At 34.5% G+C, this 18,456-nt stretch overlaps 1 protein-coding gene and 1 long non-coding RNA gene across 3 annotated transcripts in view; both read right to left on the reverse strand.

The window, feature by feature from the left end:
* Positions 1-1,153: 1,153 nt before the first annotated feature.
* Positions 1,154-2,199, reverse strand: LOC149905207 (uncharacterized). Its single transcript, XR_016457186.1, has 2 exons — positions 1,852-2,199; positions 1,154-1,451 (listed from the first exon to the last, which is right to left on the reverse strand). It is a non-coding gene; the product is annotated as an uncharacterized LOC149905207 (long non-coding RNA).
* Positions 2,200-3,089: 890 nt separating this feature from the next.
* jar (Myosin heavy chain 95F jaguar) overlaps positions 3,090-18,456 on the reverse strand; it is a 39,371-nt gene continuing 24,004 nt past the window's right edge. The window contains exons 4-26 of one of the 2 annotated variants that reach the window (XM_090106734.1): positions 17,980-18,109; positions 17,563-17,727; positions 16,940-17,202; positions 16,585-16,734; positions 15,863-16,119; positions 14,631-14,788; positions 14,023-14,187; positions 13,682-13,805; positions 13,348-13,450; positions 12,789-12,986; positions 12,143-12,367; positions 11,632-11,839; positions 11,056-11,297; positions 10,757-10,869; positions 10,359-10,466; positions 9,396-9,533; positions 8,654-8,746; positions 8,269-8,313; positions 7,252-7,372; positions 6,809-6,926; positions 6,227-6,412; positions 5,118-5,257; positions 3,090-4,301 (exon numbers count right to left, since the gene is read on the reverse strand). In XM_090106734.1, coding sequence (XP_089962860.1) covers positions 5,118-5,257; positions 6,227-6,412; positions 6,809-6,926; positions 7,252-7,372; positions 8,269-8,313; positions 8,654-8,746; positions 9,396-9,533; positions 10,359-10,466; positions 10,757-10,869; positions 11,056-11,297; positions 11,632-11,839; positions 12,143-12,367; positions 12,789-12,986; positions 13,348-13,450; positions 13,682-13,805; positions 14,023-14,187; positions 14,631-14,788; positions 15,863-16,119; positions 16,585-16,734; positions 16,940-17,202; positions 17,563-17,727; positions 17,980-18,109 — 3,450 coding nt within the window. In that variant the 3' untranslated portion in view covers positions 3,090-4,301. The remainder of the gene's footprint in view (positions 4,302-5,117; positions 5,258-6,226; positions 6,413-6,808; positions 6,927-7,251; positions 7,373-8,268; positions 8,314-8,653; positions 8,747-9,395; positions 9,534-10,358; positions 10,467-10,756; positions 10,870-11,055; positions 11,298-11,631; positions 11,840-12,142; positions 12,368-12,788; positions 12,987-13,347; positions 13,451-13,681; positions 13,806-14,022; positions 14,188-14,630; positions 14,789-15,862; positions 16,120-16,584; positions 16,735-16,939; positions 17,203-17,562; positions 17,728-17,979; positions 18,110-18,456) is intronic. The other variant, XM_090106735.1, reaches the window with a different exon arrangement.

Here is an 18,456-nt window from a genome sequence, read left to right on the forward strand (position 1 = left end):
TTGTTATTTATTAACTTAACTAGCGACCCGCCCCGGCTTCGCACGGGTGCAATGCTGATACTAAATAGTAAATACACTACAGAAAAACTGTGAACGTTGTATATAAAAACATAGCGGCCCGCTCCGGCTTCGCACGGGTATAAAATATATAGCCGGGCGGCCGGCCGGTACAAGCGCGGATCCAGGGGGGGGGGGTCATGGGGGTCATGGGCCATGCCCCCCCCTGGGCCATGTGCACGACCTAAGTGGACCACTAATTTAATATTAACTTTTGAAATTAACAAAGTAATATTGTTCAACATGATTTTTTATTAACTTTTGAAACATAAAAGTAATATTATAGAACAATGAAATCAATTTCAAACGGAAGAGAATATAGGTAACAAAAATTAGAGGAAAAGTTATTTACGATCGATCTGAGATCGGGATTAAAAAAACTATAACTGCGGAATAAAGTTTAATGGTAAAGTTGTAGGTATTTAAAATATTTATTACAACTTTTGCTTTTACACTTCTCGCAATTAACCACAAATATCGAAATATCCCAGTTCATATATTTTTTATAAAAAAACAAGGCTAAAGTTTAGATATCATTTCAATCAATGGTAAATAATAATAGAAAATACAGTAAAATTAGGACAAAAAAGGTCAAGTGCGAGTCGGACTCGCGCACCGAGGGCTTCGAACAAACCTAATTGTTTTATTATGTTGTATCTTTAAATGTTGCTTGTAGCAATTTTTTCTTTGTCTGTGCTATAGGACGTGGGGAGTACCTTGTAGGTTGTGATTCCCTTGCAAGTAGTTGCTAGTTTCAGAATATGCGGTTTTAATTGCTATTTCTTCTGATTCAGATTCAAATTGAATTTGAATCAGAAGACAGAATAATATCTTATAAAACAGATACGGGAATAATTACGAAAAACATGAATTTTTTATTACATTATATAAAAAAAAAAATAATCTTATAACCCCTTTACTCATGAACGCAAATGTAATGTAGGTATTCAATAATTGATATTCACATCAAAAACTTAGGTCTATTATACCTTTAAGCAGTAATAAAATCAAATTTCTATGTCAACGCAATTAGAAGATACAGCCGTAAATGTAGTCTAATAAAAACGTACTGGAAATAGTTCAAATTAAAAGTAAATTAAACGAAATACATTTATTTGAAAATGAACAGCAAAATGACGGTAGAAATAAATGGGCAGAGGGTCCGCGATAATGTGCGCGCGAGTAGCAGACGAAAATGGACGACTCCGCCGCTCGTTCGTTCTTATAAAGGCGCGCCGCACCTCGGTGAGGAAGGCGCGGGGGGTGGCCTTCCGGATTTTACTCCAACACCGCCTCTCCTGACGGGGCAGGGTCCTCGCTGCCTTCAGTGGCAGCTGCAGCTCGTGTGGAAGGGCCAGCTTCGCAGTCTTCAGCGTTATGATGTGCATCGTAACCTGGAATATACAAAAAAACCGACATTGAAAAAAAAAATACTTAAACCAATGCAAATGAGGAAAGCTGAACCGGAAAACCGAACCGTGTAACAAACTTTACACAAACATTAACATTTAATATTAAAAAAACATTTCACGATTTTGGGGAAAATTTTACCCTGTACTGGTATCCCTAATGTTAATCACATGATTATACCATAAATTTGAAACTACGTAAAAACAAATGGCGTCCTGAACAACAAGAACACTTCGTAATTTAGTCGGATAACACAAAAAAATGTTTACGTCTATTTCGATGAAAATATTATATATTTGTAGATAATTTCACATTAGAGTTAATGAAAATGTATCAACTATATCCAGTTCTATAAAACAATATACTTCAAATAAGTTTACTTACGTGTGAAAGGTAATATTTGGTAATCTTCGTTCCGGCCGATTTTTACAACCAATCACACTACAACGCACCATATTTTCACTTAAAGTCGGATTAAAACAGATCACTGTCAACGTTTATTAAACTTTGAAGTCACTTAACAGCGAGAAAAAACAGAAAACTAGCAAAACAATGGACTGTAGCCGCTTGTTTGGGACAAACTGCCTTTGTCCCCAACAAAAGAAATCGCATAACATGAGAGAAACAAAAAACAATGTTTCTGTCTCTCTTGCTCTTAGCTTTATAGTCATAAGTGTATTTCTCTCACGCATTCCTTGTCATTTTAGTGCCTCCTCTATGGTTCATTCTCACTCTACGTATTTTGACAATAGATACGACTAATGACATTAAATTGCGCGCAAAATTCCACAGGCAATGAATGATAATGAAATGATGTACCAACCACAGGTACCAACAGAACTACAATCACACCACAACAAACAATGAAATATTTACAGCTGTTCTTTCGAGAATATCTTTCAAACTTTCTGCATTTTATGATATGTACGTGTTTATACCAAGTTTATACTTTTCATACTGATCGATTACATGATGAACTCCTAATATCGAGATTTCTGGAGCTACAATTATTAGTAGACTGAAAATTATTAGGTGTAAAGAGCGACGTGTACAGTGTGCACGAAATAAAGCTATTTAATAATAAAAAAACAGGCGATTAAAAAATCCTTTATACATCAGCTAGTAAGATTATAAATGGAAACGGAGTCTTTCAACTTCAAAGTACTTGGTACTATTTTCTGTGGTGAATATGGGTGGAATTCGTAGTTTCGTGGTAGTTTCAAACTTTTCGTAATTGAAGGAAACAGATCAATACTTGACTGCACAGTAATCACATTACGTATAAATATTAATTACTAGAGGTCCGCCCCGGCTTCGCCCATGGTACATATTATTTCGCAATAAAAGGTAGCCTATGTCCTTTCTCGGGTATCAAAATATCTCCATACCAAATTTCATGCAAATTGGTTCAGTAGTTTAGGCGTGATTGAGTAACAGACAGGCAGACAGAGTTACTTTCGCATTTATAATATTAGTATGGATGCTTTACAATTAATTTTCTCGAAAAAATACAAAGCATCAAAGATTCTGAGTTCAGTGATCAGTCAGATGATTAAAACATCCCGTTAATGCGAATCTAATGTATCAGAGATAAAGTAATACATAGAAAATAAAACACATAATATCATACAATCCTATATTTATTTGGTAAAGCATAACACAAATTCATGTACTTCACGGCATAAAAGGCACTCATATATTATTGTACTAAGTTTACAAACCTTACACTATATTATTTTAAAACTGCCAAGCTCTGGTAGGAATGTACTCAATACTGTTAAAAATGCATAATATGTAAAATACTGGAAAATTGTATAATTTTGATACAAAGCTGCATCCCCAGTCTTAAAGTTGGATAGGAATGTCTCGATTAGAAATATACAATAGTTTAAGACACTGAGTCACAGTAAACAGTTTAAAATAGTTAGAAAATACATTATTGGAAAAAAGTACCGAATATTTCGTTAAAATATTATAGCCGAAGTATTACACTATCGTTAACATTCTTGTTATTTCATTTATATATTCAATTTATATTTTATAAATCTCCACTTTTCTTGTACTTCACATAAATACCTATTAAATACATAATGCACACAAGTATTTTAAAATATTTCGTCCATATACTTTGTGAATATAATTATTATAATTAAACAATACTTTATATAAAATGTCAATTAAAATTTAGATATGTAAGTAGTTGGAATCACATATATTTTTAAATATAAGGCAACAATTGGATCACAATATGTTGTAAATTGTATTTTTTTTTTATCTGACCTTCACATATAATTAGGTAGATCGAAATAAATTAAGTAAGCCGTCTAATATACTAGACAAAAAGTTTACTAAGTGTATAATAATACTTTCTAATTATGATTACATCTGAAATGTTTTTTAGGAATGCCAAGAATAATGTACTAATAAATTTCAATCTAAAATAAATCGCAAATTGTCGTTTACAACCATAAAACTGAAATAATACTATATTGACCTAAAGTTTCTATAAATTTATTCGTCCTCTATTTGCTAACGTCTACATAAATTAATAAAAATTTACAACTCTACTAATCATGGATAATATATTTTTGCCTAAATGTAAACAAGTCACAATAAATCGATTGCTAAGTTGAAAATCACAAAATTCCATACAATCTGTTGATAAATAGTTTCGTTTACGTAAATTACGTCTAAGTTGTGTACTTGTATGATCACAGTCACTGCGGACCAACATATTGCACTATCTACCTTTGAAGGCACAGTTGAAAGCGCTACTTTTTTATAATAACTTATGTTTTAATACTTCTTGATGGTGTTCTTGTCGTTGTATTTGCCTGAAAAAAAATAACGCTTTCTTCAAATGTTTTAAGTTGGTTCATATTATGTATAAAATAAAATTGTTATTAGTTAATTGTAAAGGTTATTCGCAAGCATCTACTAGTAAAATAAAAATAAATGTTAAAGTATCAAAGTGAGTTGTTCCAACTATCCTTTTCACTTTATTCAATGAGCATAATTAAACAATTGTGAGAGCTCTCCCTCAATCGAAGAAAAAGGGAGTGAGAGGATGAGTGAATGAAAGATAACGCTTTATTTTAGATTATTTCAGATAAAAAAGACAATATAATACACAAAATAAATGTGCACATATAAAGAGAGACAAAAATTTCGACTTTATGTCTAGGTAAAAATATATATATAGTATTGATTTTGTGAGGCTTATCGTGTTGATGAACATTTATCTTAATATATATATAAATCTCGTGTCACAATGTTTGTCCTCAACGGACTCCTAAACCACTTAACCGATTATAATAAAATTCGCACACCATGTGCAGTTCGATCCAACTTGATAGATAGGATAGTTTAAACATGTAGGCACCACGGGCGAAGCCGGGGCGGACCACTAGTTATTTATATACTAGATTTCCGCCCGCGGCTTCGCCCGCGTTTTCAAAGGAAAACCCGCATAGTTCCCGTTCCCGTGGGATTTCCGGGATAAAACCTATCCTATGTGTTAATCCAAGTTACCCTCTATATGTGTGCTAAATTTCATTGTAATCGGTTCAGTAGTTTTTACGTGAAAGAGTAACAAACATCCATACATCCATACTTACAAACTTTCGCCTTTATAATAGTATTAAGATTACCTAGTGCTTAGGGCGGTAGGGCGGGCCGCCGTGGCGCGCCCACTCGCGCTCGAACTCGTGCTCCAGCACCTCCGCGCCGCGCTTGCGCGTCAGACCCGTCTCGTCCAGGCTTAGCTCGCACATTTGCATGTCGTCGATACCTGGAATAATAGACTTTATTATTATCATTTGTTATAGTTTTTGAAGTGAAAACTTCTTTAGCGGCGTTGGGTATAAAATCTTAAACTCGCGTCAGGACACGTGGCCTGATCGAAAAAGCGTAAGACGGGTTTTTTTTTAGCCCTTATATTCCATGCGTAAGACGTATACCATTCCAAAATATCAAACATGCTGAACGTTAATAATCAAGTTTTCACTTCTGCCGGCACTCCCGGAGTGCAACCCGTCTTTTTTTGATGATTTAGGTACATTATTTTCAATTAAAATTTGAAGAAGAGAGCAAGTATAAATTTATAAAGAATAGAAAAAATTCGTACACGAGGCGGGCCTCGAACCCGCATTCTTTCACGCCAATCCGAGGCTGACGCCTGACCAACTCAGCCACTCGTGATCGAATTTATTCTGTTCTTTCAGTTTTATGTGACCAAGGGACACACCGCGAGAGCACGTAGTTTGAGATTTTTTTAGGAGTACAAATTTGGTGTCTTCTCTATCCTGCTGTGCTGAAAATTATCGAAACTAAATAAGCAAGCGTTATAAGGTCGCGGAAGAATTCCAACCAATTCCCGCGGCCCCATCATTAAAGCGGCTAGACGGAACACAGTGGGGTTTCAGTCGGTAAGAATCCGACATAACCCACGGCTAGATACCCAGGGCCCCCGGGGAAGGGGGCCGTGTGTATCTATGCAAGTAGAAGATCAAGTGGGGACTTGAAAAAAAAAATTGGTTGTCTGTAAAGTCGGTTTACTGACAATAGTTGAACGTGACAACGTCCGATTGCGCTTCTTTGTCGCTCGTTCCGCGCTCTCGCTTGCACGCTCTAAGCCTTACATGGAACGCTTCAGAGCGAGGTAACGCCGCATGAGTCATGTTTTTTCGTGCGTGCAGCCGGCTGTATCGAATTATAAGACGTTGTCACGTCAAAAATAGGCAAGTGTTACAAGTCTGACCGGCCTGCAGCAGCACGGGCGCCTTGTCGGCGTGCAGCTCCATCTGGCGCGCCACGTACTGGCCGTCGAAGTGCGCGTACCACCAGCCGCGCCGCTCCGCCTCGCCCGCGCGCACGAACGGGATGCGGAAGTAGCGGTGCCGCGCCCCGAGGATCTCGCCCTTCTGCGCCACGCGCGGGGTCTTGGCTGCAATGTATACAGGCAACAGGGTGAATGATGCGTATAGTGCGAGATTTGCCATCGTACAAAATAACATAAATCGAGTGAAGGAATGACAAATTATATTCAGTCAAAAAACAAACACAAAAATGTGACTAGGACGATTTTTAAGTTAGGGAAATGCACCTTTTTTAAAATTCATTATTTTTTCTAACACGGAACAAAAATATCCCTGTTTAACCCATTGAACCCCAATGGGCCCGATCGGTCCCAGACACAATAGACTTTCTATTGTGTCTGTGGTTCCGGGGCTAGACAGATTAATAGAAAAATACGACTACTTTAATTGTTTTTAAAAAGCTGCTTAGCATCATTACACATATCGATTAAACACACACTATAACAATCCCAAGCTGTACTGACCGGCATCCATGATGGACTGCGGTGCCCGCTCCTGGTCGGCCATGGTGCTCTTGCGTGCGTTCTTCGCCTTCCACGCGTGGTACACCTTCAGACGACGGTGGAACTCGTGCCGGCAGGCCTAGCGCAAACACTTATATGTTTTATCCAGATTTTTTTCATGTACAGGATGACCAATTTCATATGATAGTGTAATTTTTTATAATTCCATGGAATTGATTACAAAACAGGATGATTACAGGGAGAGTAATTTTGGGGATTTCAGTATAATAGGGGAAGAACATTATTGAAATTATCATACACTTAGATAGAATAGATTTTTTTTTCAGATCAGCAACAGAAATTGCCATTTTAAGTATTAGTACGCTGACATTATTTCTTATATAAATAATATGACATATAAAGATAGCCGCCACTAATAAATATGGCAAAGTATACATATTTACCTCCAACAATTCAATATCACACGACGTATTGATAGTGTCTCGTAGCTCTGAGTACTTCCACTTGGACAGGTCGTACTTTTGCTTGCCCTGCATCGCTTGCTGCATGCGAACTCTTTCCGACCTATGTATATAATTATTTACCTACTTATTAGTTGCACAAAAGAAAATGTATATTATGCCATTTTTTTCGATGTAAATAAAGGCTATATTTTAACTAAAATATAGTTTGAACTATTGTCCTACTATTATTTTTTAAAGAACAATACTTTGATGAAAGAAGTTACTTTTTAAAGCTAAAGATCTACATCCGAGTTCCGATTGAAAGTTTTAGATAAAACAATTACGCAATTGACCAATCCAAATAGTAAATCAGGAGGAAACCTTAGTATTTCACAAAGAAACATAACGATTATAGATTGGAAAGAAATCCAAAAAACTCTTGAAGACGAAATAAGGAAAAAATAAAACAAAGAACACAAAATGGGTACAAATAAACTTATAACATATTCTAAAGCATTATATTACAACTAAAACTACATTATCAAATAGGTTATTTACACACATACATGCTAGTTTACTTCTACTAATTACTTTACTTATTAATTATTGTAAAGTATTTTTTTTACAAAAAACGTGGCATAAAAATTTGAAACGTTTTTTTGAAAGTAAAATGTTAATCAAGCAATTATTTTATACCAAAAATCATGCTATCTCGTTTTATCCGTCTCGTTTTATACTATGTTAGAATGAGAGAACAATTAGGTTTTAAAACATTTTTTTCTTTTTTTTTGTAAATTAGTATGTTATTACTTATTAGTTATTACGTTTTTACTACGTGCAAAAAGAAATAGATAAGCGATAGCGCAAAATGTTAGAAATTAGTTTTGTCAAGAAGTAGTCCTCTTTCAATACCAATAATAAAATATAAATATTTTATTTTGATAAAAATAAATATTGAAAGAGGATAAAAGAAGGCGTGCGAAAGAGAAAACGTCTATATTTTGTCTCACTCGATACCTGTTCAATTTATTTTCTCCGTTCACTGAGTCCATTGTTGGGAAACTGTGCAAACATATTACAATATTATTTTGTTGTATTCTTAAGCTAGAAAAAAGAAGTTTTGTTGCCAAAGAACCACTTTTTATGTACAATAAAAAGAGTAAGCAGAAAGGCAAGATTGTAGTGTGCATATTATTTTTTCGTTCAAGAAGTGCCTTTACTACAATATAATCAAATTCATTCGACTGTTTGAAAAAAAATCCTTATTGTATATCACAATGTTTAACTTGCAAAATTTTTTTTTTAAATTAAAGTATTTATCTGCTTTTCATTTTTTGCAAGTTCTTTAAAAAACTTATTGCTCATTAAATCTTCAACAATATAATTGTATAAACTACAATACCTTCTCAACTGCGGTGGAGATCCTTCCACGTGGCCATTGGTCTCCTTTGCGAGTCGCACGGCCATTTCGTGATCACGGCGCTCTTGTTCTAATCTATAAAATTCATTTTTATTAGAAAATGAAAATAATATTTTAATATGATGTAAATGTTGGTTACACAAACATAAAAAATATCGAAATGTTCACGCAATGGTATATACACAACACTTTATATTGTTGAGAGCTTATAAAGTTTATCGGCACCATTTAATTAACTCCCGTAATATCCAGCAGTACCGCTTTTTTCTTCGAAATATTTTGATCTTCGAAATCACCCTCCCCCCTTTTAACGATTTTATAAAGAGCCTAGGCAATCAGTGTAACCGTTGATTTAACCAGTTAACATATAGAGTGGAGATTTTGGATGGACCCTGTAGGGAAAGTACTTGAAATATTGGAGATAGCAAATTTTGCTGAAAGGAAACCTTCCTTTATTTTGTAACAAGAAATAGATCTGCATTCAAAGATTGAAAATAGAAATTGATGAAATGAAATGAAAATCCTTTATTGCTATAGACATAAAAACAAAAAGCAATATAGACAATAAATTAAAAAAAAAGCAAAGGGCGGCCTTATCGCTAGGTAGCGATCTCTACCAGACAACCTTTACAGTAAAGGAAAGAAATAACAAAATGTGGGTGAGTAAAAACAAGCCTTATTATTATGCCTACAAGCCTTACTATTATAAAGGTATTATGTATACCTTTCGCGGCTTTCCAAATCCTGTTTTGCAGCTTGTTCGAGCTGCTGCTGTAACTGCATGGCCGCAATCCTGTCTTGTTCCTCTTGACGCGCTCGTTCGGCTTCCTCTAACTTCCTGCGTGCTTCTATTTCTGCTTTCCTGAAGGTACAGATGTTATATCATGATGTTGTTAGTTTTTATCACAGATCACAGAAACTAAAGGGAGATATGGTTAGGGGGCGGGGCCGGTGTCGCAGCAATATGCCCAAAAAAAGAACAAGCAGTAGTGTTGCTGTATACGTACGTCACTTACAATCTAGTGTGCGAACGAATAGTCGCTCTCATATTTTTGTGTGATGACACGCACACAACGCGAAGTATTGTTTTGATTTTGTTTACTGCAGTTGTGTGCGTAAATTTTTTATGAGACACGGTTTCGTACTCAGCGCAAGCGATTGGCATCTCTCTAGATCTCTATGGTTTTTTATGATAAAGGGAATTGACGAGTCATTTCATTTTGGCTGACAAGAATTTTCGCTCAGCTAATTAAATATGTTTAAAATAAAAAAGTAGGCAATAACTATTCTCTGAATTAAACCTTGGCCTTACCCATGGATTATCTTATATATAAAAATGAATCGCAAAATGTGTTGGTAAGCGCATAACTCGACAACGGCTGAACCGATTTCGATAATTCTTTTTTTATTATATTCCTTGAAGTACGAGGATGGTTCTTATGTAGAGAAAACGTAAACATGTACCACGGGCGAAGCCGGGGTGGACCGCTAGTTTAATATAAAGTGATTACGAATTTTCTATCAATATTTGCATCGGATTAAGATTTAGTCAGACTCTACTAGGCATCGAACACGAAACCCATTTGGTCACTGTATATATTTTATGTTACTAATTTTTTTTTTTCCAAATAATATGTCATAGTCAGTATAACGCAATTAAAAAAAAAGAAAAACAATATAAACATACAGCCTCCTGTTTTCCTCCTCTTGTTTGAGTCGCTCAGCCTCTTTCCTCTTTGCTTCTTCCGCTAAACGCATCTCCGCTTCGAGTTTTCGCAACCTTTCTTGTTCTTCCCTAAAATTACGTTAATTATACCATAATTTCAAATTCAATATTTTTTTAATCAGTGTCTTGTTTTCTTTGTTTATTTTGAACTAGCTTCGCCACTTGGTTTTACTCGCGAACCATGGGCATAAACCTAGTTTTTCCATAGTGTTACTTTGAAAAATTCAGGTTTATAATATGAGTAGGATATAATTTACGTGAAAATAAAATTGTATTTATACAAATGTACTTTATAATAAAAATTAAATACAATTGAATTGATTCAGATAACTTAATAATTTAAAAATTTACACACTAACCTGTTCTTTTGATCAACCATGGCTTTTTGTAGAGCGCTCATCTGTGTTTCCACATCTTTAGTTATCTTGTTGTAAATCTGATCGATTTCCGAACGAGTTATTTTTTCGTTACTCTGAAAATTATTAAGACACATATTTTAGATTACAAATTCTATAATATTTTCTCAGTATTTGTACTTATTAGTATCTTGGATATTTGAAAATGAAATATAAATATACTCAACTAGAAAAAAATAATTTATTTTATTTAATAACACTTTCAATATTTCACAACTACCGTCATTTACAACAAATTTTACCTTGATAGCCGCACACGCGTTCCTTATAGCATTTCTCAAGTTCTCAATATTCCGTTTAGCATTATCCTTTTCGTCTTTAAGCTGCGATATAACTGAGTCCATTTGCTTGAGGTTATGTTCCAAAGCTTTTATATTAGCTATGGTCGTGTACCGTGGTTTGTGTTGACGTCGCACTAGGTACCCGCGAATTGTCTTTTGTACTAATATGAGACACTTACGACGGTATAGGATCTTGTTCTTCACTGGAATAAAGGATTTTTGTTTATCAAATATGTAAAACGTGATAATTATTTGGGCTGATCTTGAGATAAAAAATAACATATTGAGAAAAATAGTAGTTTAATGAGTAACTTTTCTCTGCTGATAAAAAATCCTTTCAACAAGTAATAAATGTTGAAAAAAAGATGCCTGAAATCTACTAAAAAAACAACTTAGCTCTAAATTTTTAATCTATATTTTCGGAATATACTAGAGGGCTCAGATAATCACGCTTTTAATTTAAGTATCTTTAACGAAATTCAAGCAACTTGAAAGATCTATCCCTGCTGGAGTTGAAAAATAGTTCAAAATACTCACACTTAATAGTCGATAGTACTGAAAACACAGCCCTCCTCCACCTCGATTTAACCAACCACGCAAGAACTGCGTCCACTATGGACTTCAAATTTTCCGGGTCAGACCTCATCATGGTATCGAACTCTGAATATTTCCCGGGACGGAAAAACACGCGCGTTACACCGAATTTGTAGTCCTTGTCTGATAAGCCGAAGCTGTGGACTATCGCCTGGAAATATGGGAGAAATACATCAAAGATGGCTGAAAATTATTGTAAACATGAATATGATTTTTTTTTTAATATTTTCATAACTTCTTTTGGGTTAAAATGGTTGAAAAATGTATTAAAGTACAGAATTTGTACGTAATATCTATTCGATTTTGTGTCGAAATCGAAAATCGATACATTATAGAAAAATGTTTAAAAACCTTTTAAAATTTTTTAAAGGCATAAATAGGAAAAAATCTGTTTCAAACTTTACATATTATTAAAACCCTAAAAAAATACGCAATAAATTCCATTATCACATACCTGACAGAAAACCTTAGGCGACAGCGCATTAAGTTTGGGCGGTAGAAAAGCCCTGTACATCTGGTATAGATCGTTAAACGGTGCCCTAGAGGGGTATCCGTGTTCCATTAACGCAAGTACTGCTATAGTACCGCTACATTGTAACTGGGTTAATACTAGAGAGCCCTCTATAGCCCCCCCTACCATGCGGGAGTTCGGCTTGATACAACGCACGAAGTTTGTGCCCTGAAAGTTTAAATAATTTTTTAAAGTGAAACTTTTATTACATCGTCTCAAACTTTTTGGTCTGTGTAGCGCATGTCGCGTGTATCGCGGCAGTGTTCGGAATTCCGTTCGAACAGTTTCACTTTTACCGTGGTTTCATAAAACCACACAACATTTTTTTTGTATGGTTAATTATATTTGAAAAACAAAATTGGACACAGGGTGATGAAAACCTTAATTATAACAAAATCGTCTAAAAATGTGTCTAGCAGATGATGAATAGAAATATCGTATACATGTGGATTATATTCTTAAAAACTAATTTTATAACTTTTATTCACATATTTCTATTTTACGAATAATTGCTTTAAAACAAATGTTTTAAAAACACTTTTCGAAATAATTCCAAAGTTAACATATTTCTATACAAAACAGTACTCACATTTTCCTTCAACTTGTCCATAAGTTGCGACAACTGAGTTTGGAACTTAGCGCCCACTGATATAAAGTTCAGTTTCCCTTTAGCATTATTATTGTCACTGTTTTGGAATAATTGCTGCACTAGCGAATTGCGTGATTCTTGTATCAGAAATTCGAGAGACGCGTGCAAAGCGTCGTTGTTCTTTTCTATGAATTGATTCTGCGGAAAAAATATTTTAGTTAAAGAAGGACATTTATGATTTTGCATAAAATATCATATCGTCACATAGTCGATGTCGACGAATGAAAATAATCGTCTCTCTTGGCATAAGTACGAATCATCCATTAGTAATAAAATTCAACAATAAGTTGAAATACTCTTCTTTAAAAAATAATAATACTAAAAATTAAAGAATTTTTAAACGCGATTTATTCATTATATTATTTAAGCCGACTTTTGGAAAACTTTTCAGCGAGCTCGTCACGTCAAAATAAATCTTTTAATTGGACATTTATAATCCTTGCGTAAAATCAAAGATAAGTAAAGGATAATAATATCGATGCAATTAATATATAAATACCGTATTGTAACAGACGGCGCCTGCAAAATGCCGCAAAAGGAATCCTTCGTCATCCCGCAGTATGCGGTGAGCTTTCAGACGAGACGCACGTGGCACTTGCAATCTAAGGAAATTGATTAAATTATTTTATATTTTGCAAACTTTTGTATTAATACATGCGTTTTCACACCGCTTTGAATAATTTACAAATTCGTTATAGCCTTGTTATGACAAATTAAAATCAATATTTTGGCAAGATTATGGTTTAGTGTGTTATTACTTCCAAGAATCCTGCAAGATAAGAGATTTCAGTAAGGAAGAGAACAATAATATTTTTTGTATACAATATTTTTACCTATTATTATTGGTCCCCAGTTCCTTATGGACGGCGTGTGTGAAGTGGCCAAATTCCGGCTTAGGTAATTTTGACTCCTCATCTAGAATGTGGAATATGCCGTGGTTCTTGCTTTCGATGAGATCTATAAGAAAAATAACATAAAGAATAAGTTACTAACACTGCAATAGTCCGATTTTTGTATCATATGTATTTATTATGGATAAGTGCATAGTTTAAAAAAAATCGACATTACCATGATTGTCAGGCATTAAGTCTTGGTTCTCCTTTCTGCCTTTATCAGAACCATTAATTATAGATGATTATAAAATACTATTTAAAAAAAAATCACTAAAACCCACCAATACAATCCTGGTTATCCACAAATCGTATCTCTGGCACATTGAGCCCCTCGCGGCGGTACAGTTCCTGCTCGTTCTTCAGTATTCGCTCGTTGAAGAACTGCTGCAGCTTCTCGTTGCAGTAGTTGATGCAGAACTGCTCGAAGCTGTTCATTTGGAAGTATTCTACAAGGTCAGAAAATTGTGGTATTCTTTAGTAATTAAGTAGCGTTATTGGAATATAGCTTTATGAATTTAGAAAACATTTTTATACGAAACAAACGATAATTAGTAAGAACTGGGTAATGGACATTTTTTTTTTCAATAGAAATAAGATAAAAGAAAAATTTTAATAACTAGGATATGTACATAGTGGTATAAATAAAACAATTTTTTGTATAAAAATATCTTTTTTACAGTATACTTTTTTTACTTTTTACAGTTATATAAAATGTGTTTGGCAGGATTCAGGAAGATGATCGCCTACTGGTTAATTTTGTAAATGTTTGTAGAAAATCGATCAGTCAAACTTTATTATTATACATAATGAATTTGCCCCTTACGTCACGGGACTTCACTTTGCTAGGTAATAAATGTATGAACAAAATCTATTATTTTAATACACTTACCAAACCCAGCGATATCCAGAACTCCAATATAATAGGAGGACGCTTGGAACGGAATGCTGTTGTTGATCCTAAGCACGATGTAATCGAATAGGCGGCTATACACTGCTTTAGCAAGCGCATCACGAGCGCTCATTGCTTCGTATGTTTTTAGTGGTACCCTATGAATGTTTATTATCTTTAATACCATATTTTTTTAAAGTGAAACTTCTTTAGGCGAGTTGTGAGTTTTATGACAAAGCTGTCACGTCATGAAGTAAGGCGACAATTTTGCCAAATACTGCCAAAGAAGTTTCACTTTGGACACGTGTGCTCGGCACACACGCTCTTTCTTATTTTGTTTATTTGAGATGAGCGTTTGAATGGCAGAAAGATAGAGAGGTTTTATGTTCATTTAGTTTTTCTCATAAAAATTTCATTGAAAATGGATTATTACATAAATATTAGTACAATTCTGTGGTACAATTAAAGAAACAATTTCTATCTCCTTCAATTTAAAACCAAATGATATTTTTTAAAAGGGTTGCATTAAAAAAAACAAATTTTTATTTTTATCCCAATCTCACAAAAAAAAATCGAACATTCAAGGTTTTAGAATTCACATAAGTAAGTACATCAACATACAATATCAACTGATGTCACTATAACACTGAACAATAACATGAGTACAACACATGTGATTTATGAACATATAGTAGCAAGTCTAAAACAAATTAGCCGAGACATACACATAATATATTATGAATAACTTAAGTCGCATACCAAATCGGTTGGCTAGATTGGATGCGTGCAACAGACAAACATAATTGTATTTTGAATACGTGTTTGATTATTGAAATAGTAAGCGATAGGACATCCTTATTGAAGTATAGTGTTGGATGCTTTACTGTCAAAATACGCAAGCAGTATTCCTTAGCAAGAAAAAGAAGAAAGTTCAATAGTTAAAAAGTCCAAGTCAATCCAATGTACCATAATTGGTGTGTTTAACTTGTCTAATAGTAAGGATAAGCATAAAGTTTATATACATGATCTCTAGTAATAACTTTTATAAAAAAATCTTTCAAGAAATTTAACATGATTATTGACATGTCTTATGGTAGACACAGAAATTCACCTATTTTTTTACATATTTCGAATTCGAAGAGCTTATAAAACATCAAAGAACATTTTTTTATCATCCCTTCTTAAAAACACTTTCCGCAAACACTTCACCTTGCCCATAAAACATTACTTACATAATAGCAGTTCCCTTTATCCCGCCCCTAGAGCTCTGCATCAGCCTCGACACTAGAGCCATCCTCAACTCCCCCCCCTCCACCCCCAAGAGATCCGCCGCAGTTTGTAGAGCGCTCTCACAGTGGGGGGAGACTCTACACCCCCCCCTAGCCCCCCCCTCCTCCTCGAACTCTATGTTACCGAGGTGTAATACCGCCGCTACCACGCTGTACACTGACTTCTGCTCTTGCTCCGTGAGACCGACGCGTGATAGTGCCTGGAAAATTTTTTGAAGTGAAATTTCTTTAGCGGCGTTGGGTATAAAATCTTAAACTCGCGTCAGGACACGTGGCCTGATCGAAAAAGCGTAAGACGGATTTTTTTTTAGCCCTTATATTCCATGCGTAAGACGGATACCATTCCAAAATATCAAACATAGAACGTTAATAATCAAGTTTTCACTTCTGCCGGCACTCCCGGAGTGCAACCCGTCTATTTTTTTTTTCAGAAATAGCAAGATTAAAATAGTCGTGATCTGTCATTTATTTTTTCGGTTGAGATCTATTGTTATGTATTGTATACGGACGTTATTTTTAGACAGTATAGCTGGATACCTGGCAATAACTTTCTACAAAGACTGTCTTAAAAGATGATTTCAGCTTTTTAGAGTAATTTAGCTATATATATTATACTATAGTACTGGTAGAAATAAATATGTGGAACAAGAATAACATAAATTTACCTGGTGTAACCTCTGGAAATCCTCTACATCATCAAGTATAGGATCGCGCAGACCACCCTTAGTCTGGTGCTGTTTGCTCATTTGACTCGCGCTAATTTTCTTTCCGGATTGAGGTGACGTGAAATATTGAGTACATCCGTTCTTCAAATACTGAAAAAAAAAACAATTTAAACTTCTTGATGAAGGTTATAGGTACTTGAAACTTAAAAAAATAAAAAAAATATTGAAGTAATTACTAATTATAAAAAAAATACAATCTGATCAAGCAAAAAACGCACATTCCGTGTGTTTAATCGCCTAGAGGTGTTAAAAATTAATCATGCGTTCAATCAATATTCATTATAATTCTACATACTAAATAATCGTCCGGTTTCGTTATCTTCAACGCTGCACGCAACTCCTGCGGCGCGCCCGCACACAGCAAATAGAACACGTGGTAGTTCCTCTCTTCCGCGCTTTGAGTGCATATTCTAGACTTCTCTAGAAGGTAATGCGATATGTGCCCGCCGACCACGTGGTACTTGTTGTTGAAGTGCACCTCCATGAACTTGCCGAAACGCGAACTGTTGTTGTTGCGTGTTGTTTTTGCGTTGCCGAACGCTTCTAGGATCGGATTAGCTGAAAAATTACAAAAAAAAAATAGTATTTTAGTTTATATGTAGATATGAGAAATATCAAGTGATAAAAATATTTGTGTTAGTTCATTTTAGTACACTAGTTCAAGGAAAAAGTTTCAAGGAGACTTTCATATAATAATTCAAGTTCTTTTTGAATTCAACTTCATATTTTTCTCCCACGCACATGAATACATTATTGCAAACATGATCAAGGGACAAGGTCATACAATTATTTATTTTATTATCAATAACGTTGAAGTCTACAAATTATCTCATTAAAATATTAAAGACAAAATGCAACGGCAAACATGTTTATTTCTATATCTATTATCTACAAATACCCTTCTTATATCGTTCTTACCGTCTAAAATCTTCTGTTCAACTGGCCCAGCCCCCTTAGCCCAAAGGTCGCACAAGTACTTGAGGATATATTTCGTTGATTCAGTTTTCCCCGCTCCGGATTCACCGGAAACTATGATGGATTGCGATTGCTTGAGAGATTTCATATCGCGAAATGCTTTGTCAGCTGAAAACCAATAACAATTATAAAATTAATCGACTTTCTAGGTGTTTTATAGTGTACTTGAAAAGACGTAATAAACTTTATATGACTAAAAAAGTGTCAAAATTAACTTTGTAATAAAGAATCAAATACTTTCATTTGTGTGTTTTGAATTTCCAAGAACATACAAAATTAAAAATAACTGAACGACACATGGATCGCTATCCACTGAACTTTAAACCTTATTACTTATACAAAGAGTTGAATATAGCTTACCAATAGCGAACACGTGTGGAGGCAATTCACCCAAAGATTTGCCCTGATATTTTTTGATTGTGTTTGACGAATACATATCTGGAATGTCTTCGTATGGGTTCACAGCAAGAAGAATGTTCGCGACGTATGTCTGAAAGGTGAAAGACATTTTGACCGCAATTTGACTTAATTTCTTATACATATTAACTAATGAGAAGGATCAATAATAAATATATACCGAGCTCGGAGCTCATAATAATCCACTTATAATTTACATATTAAATTAAGACAAGATTAGAACATGGTACGAGGTATTAATTCTTGACGCACAATATTTAATTTCATGCTTGGCATTCTCGTAGTTAGTAGCATGCTAATATCTTTATGTTTAAAAATATTCTTTCATTGTCTTGTAAGTTTAAAACCAGCAGGCTGCATCCATCCTTATAACTGAAGTTTTCTACTTATATAAAATCAGCCAAACTATGATAACTATGG

The sequence above is a fragment of the Colias eurytheme genome, chromosome 10, assembly GCF_061535395.1.
Source record: "Colias eurytheme isolate Ceu_HAF_F1 chromosome 10, ilColEury1 Martin Lab GWU primary, whole genome shotgun sequence".
In the NCBI taxonomy this organism is placed as follows: Eukaryota; Metazoa; Arthropoda; class Insecta; order Lepidoptera; family Pieridae; genus Colias; species Colias eurytheme.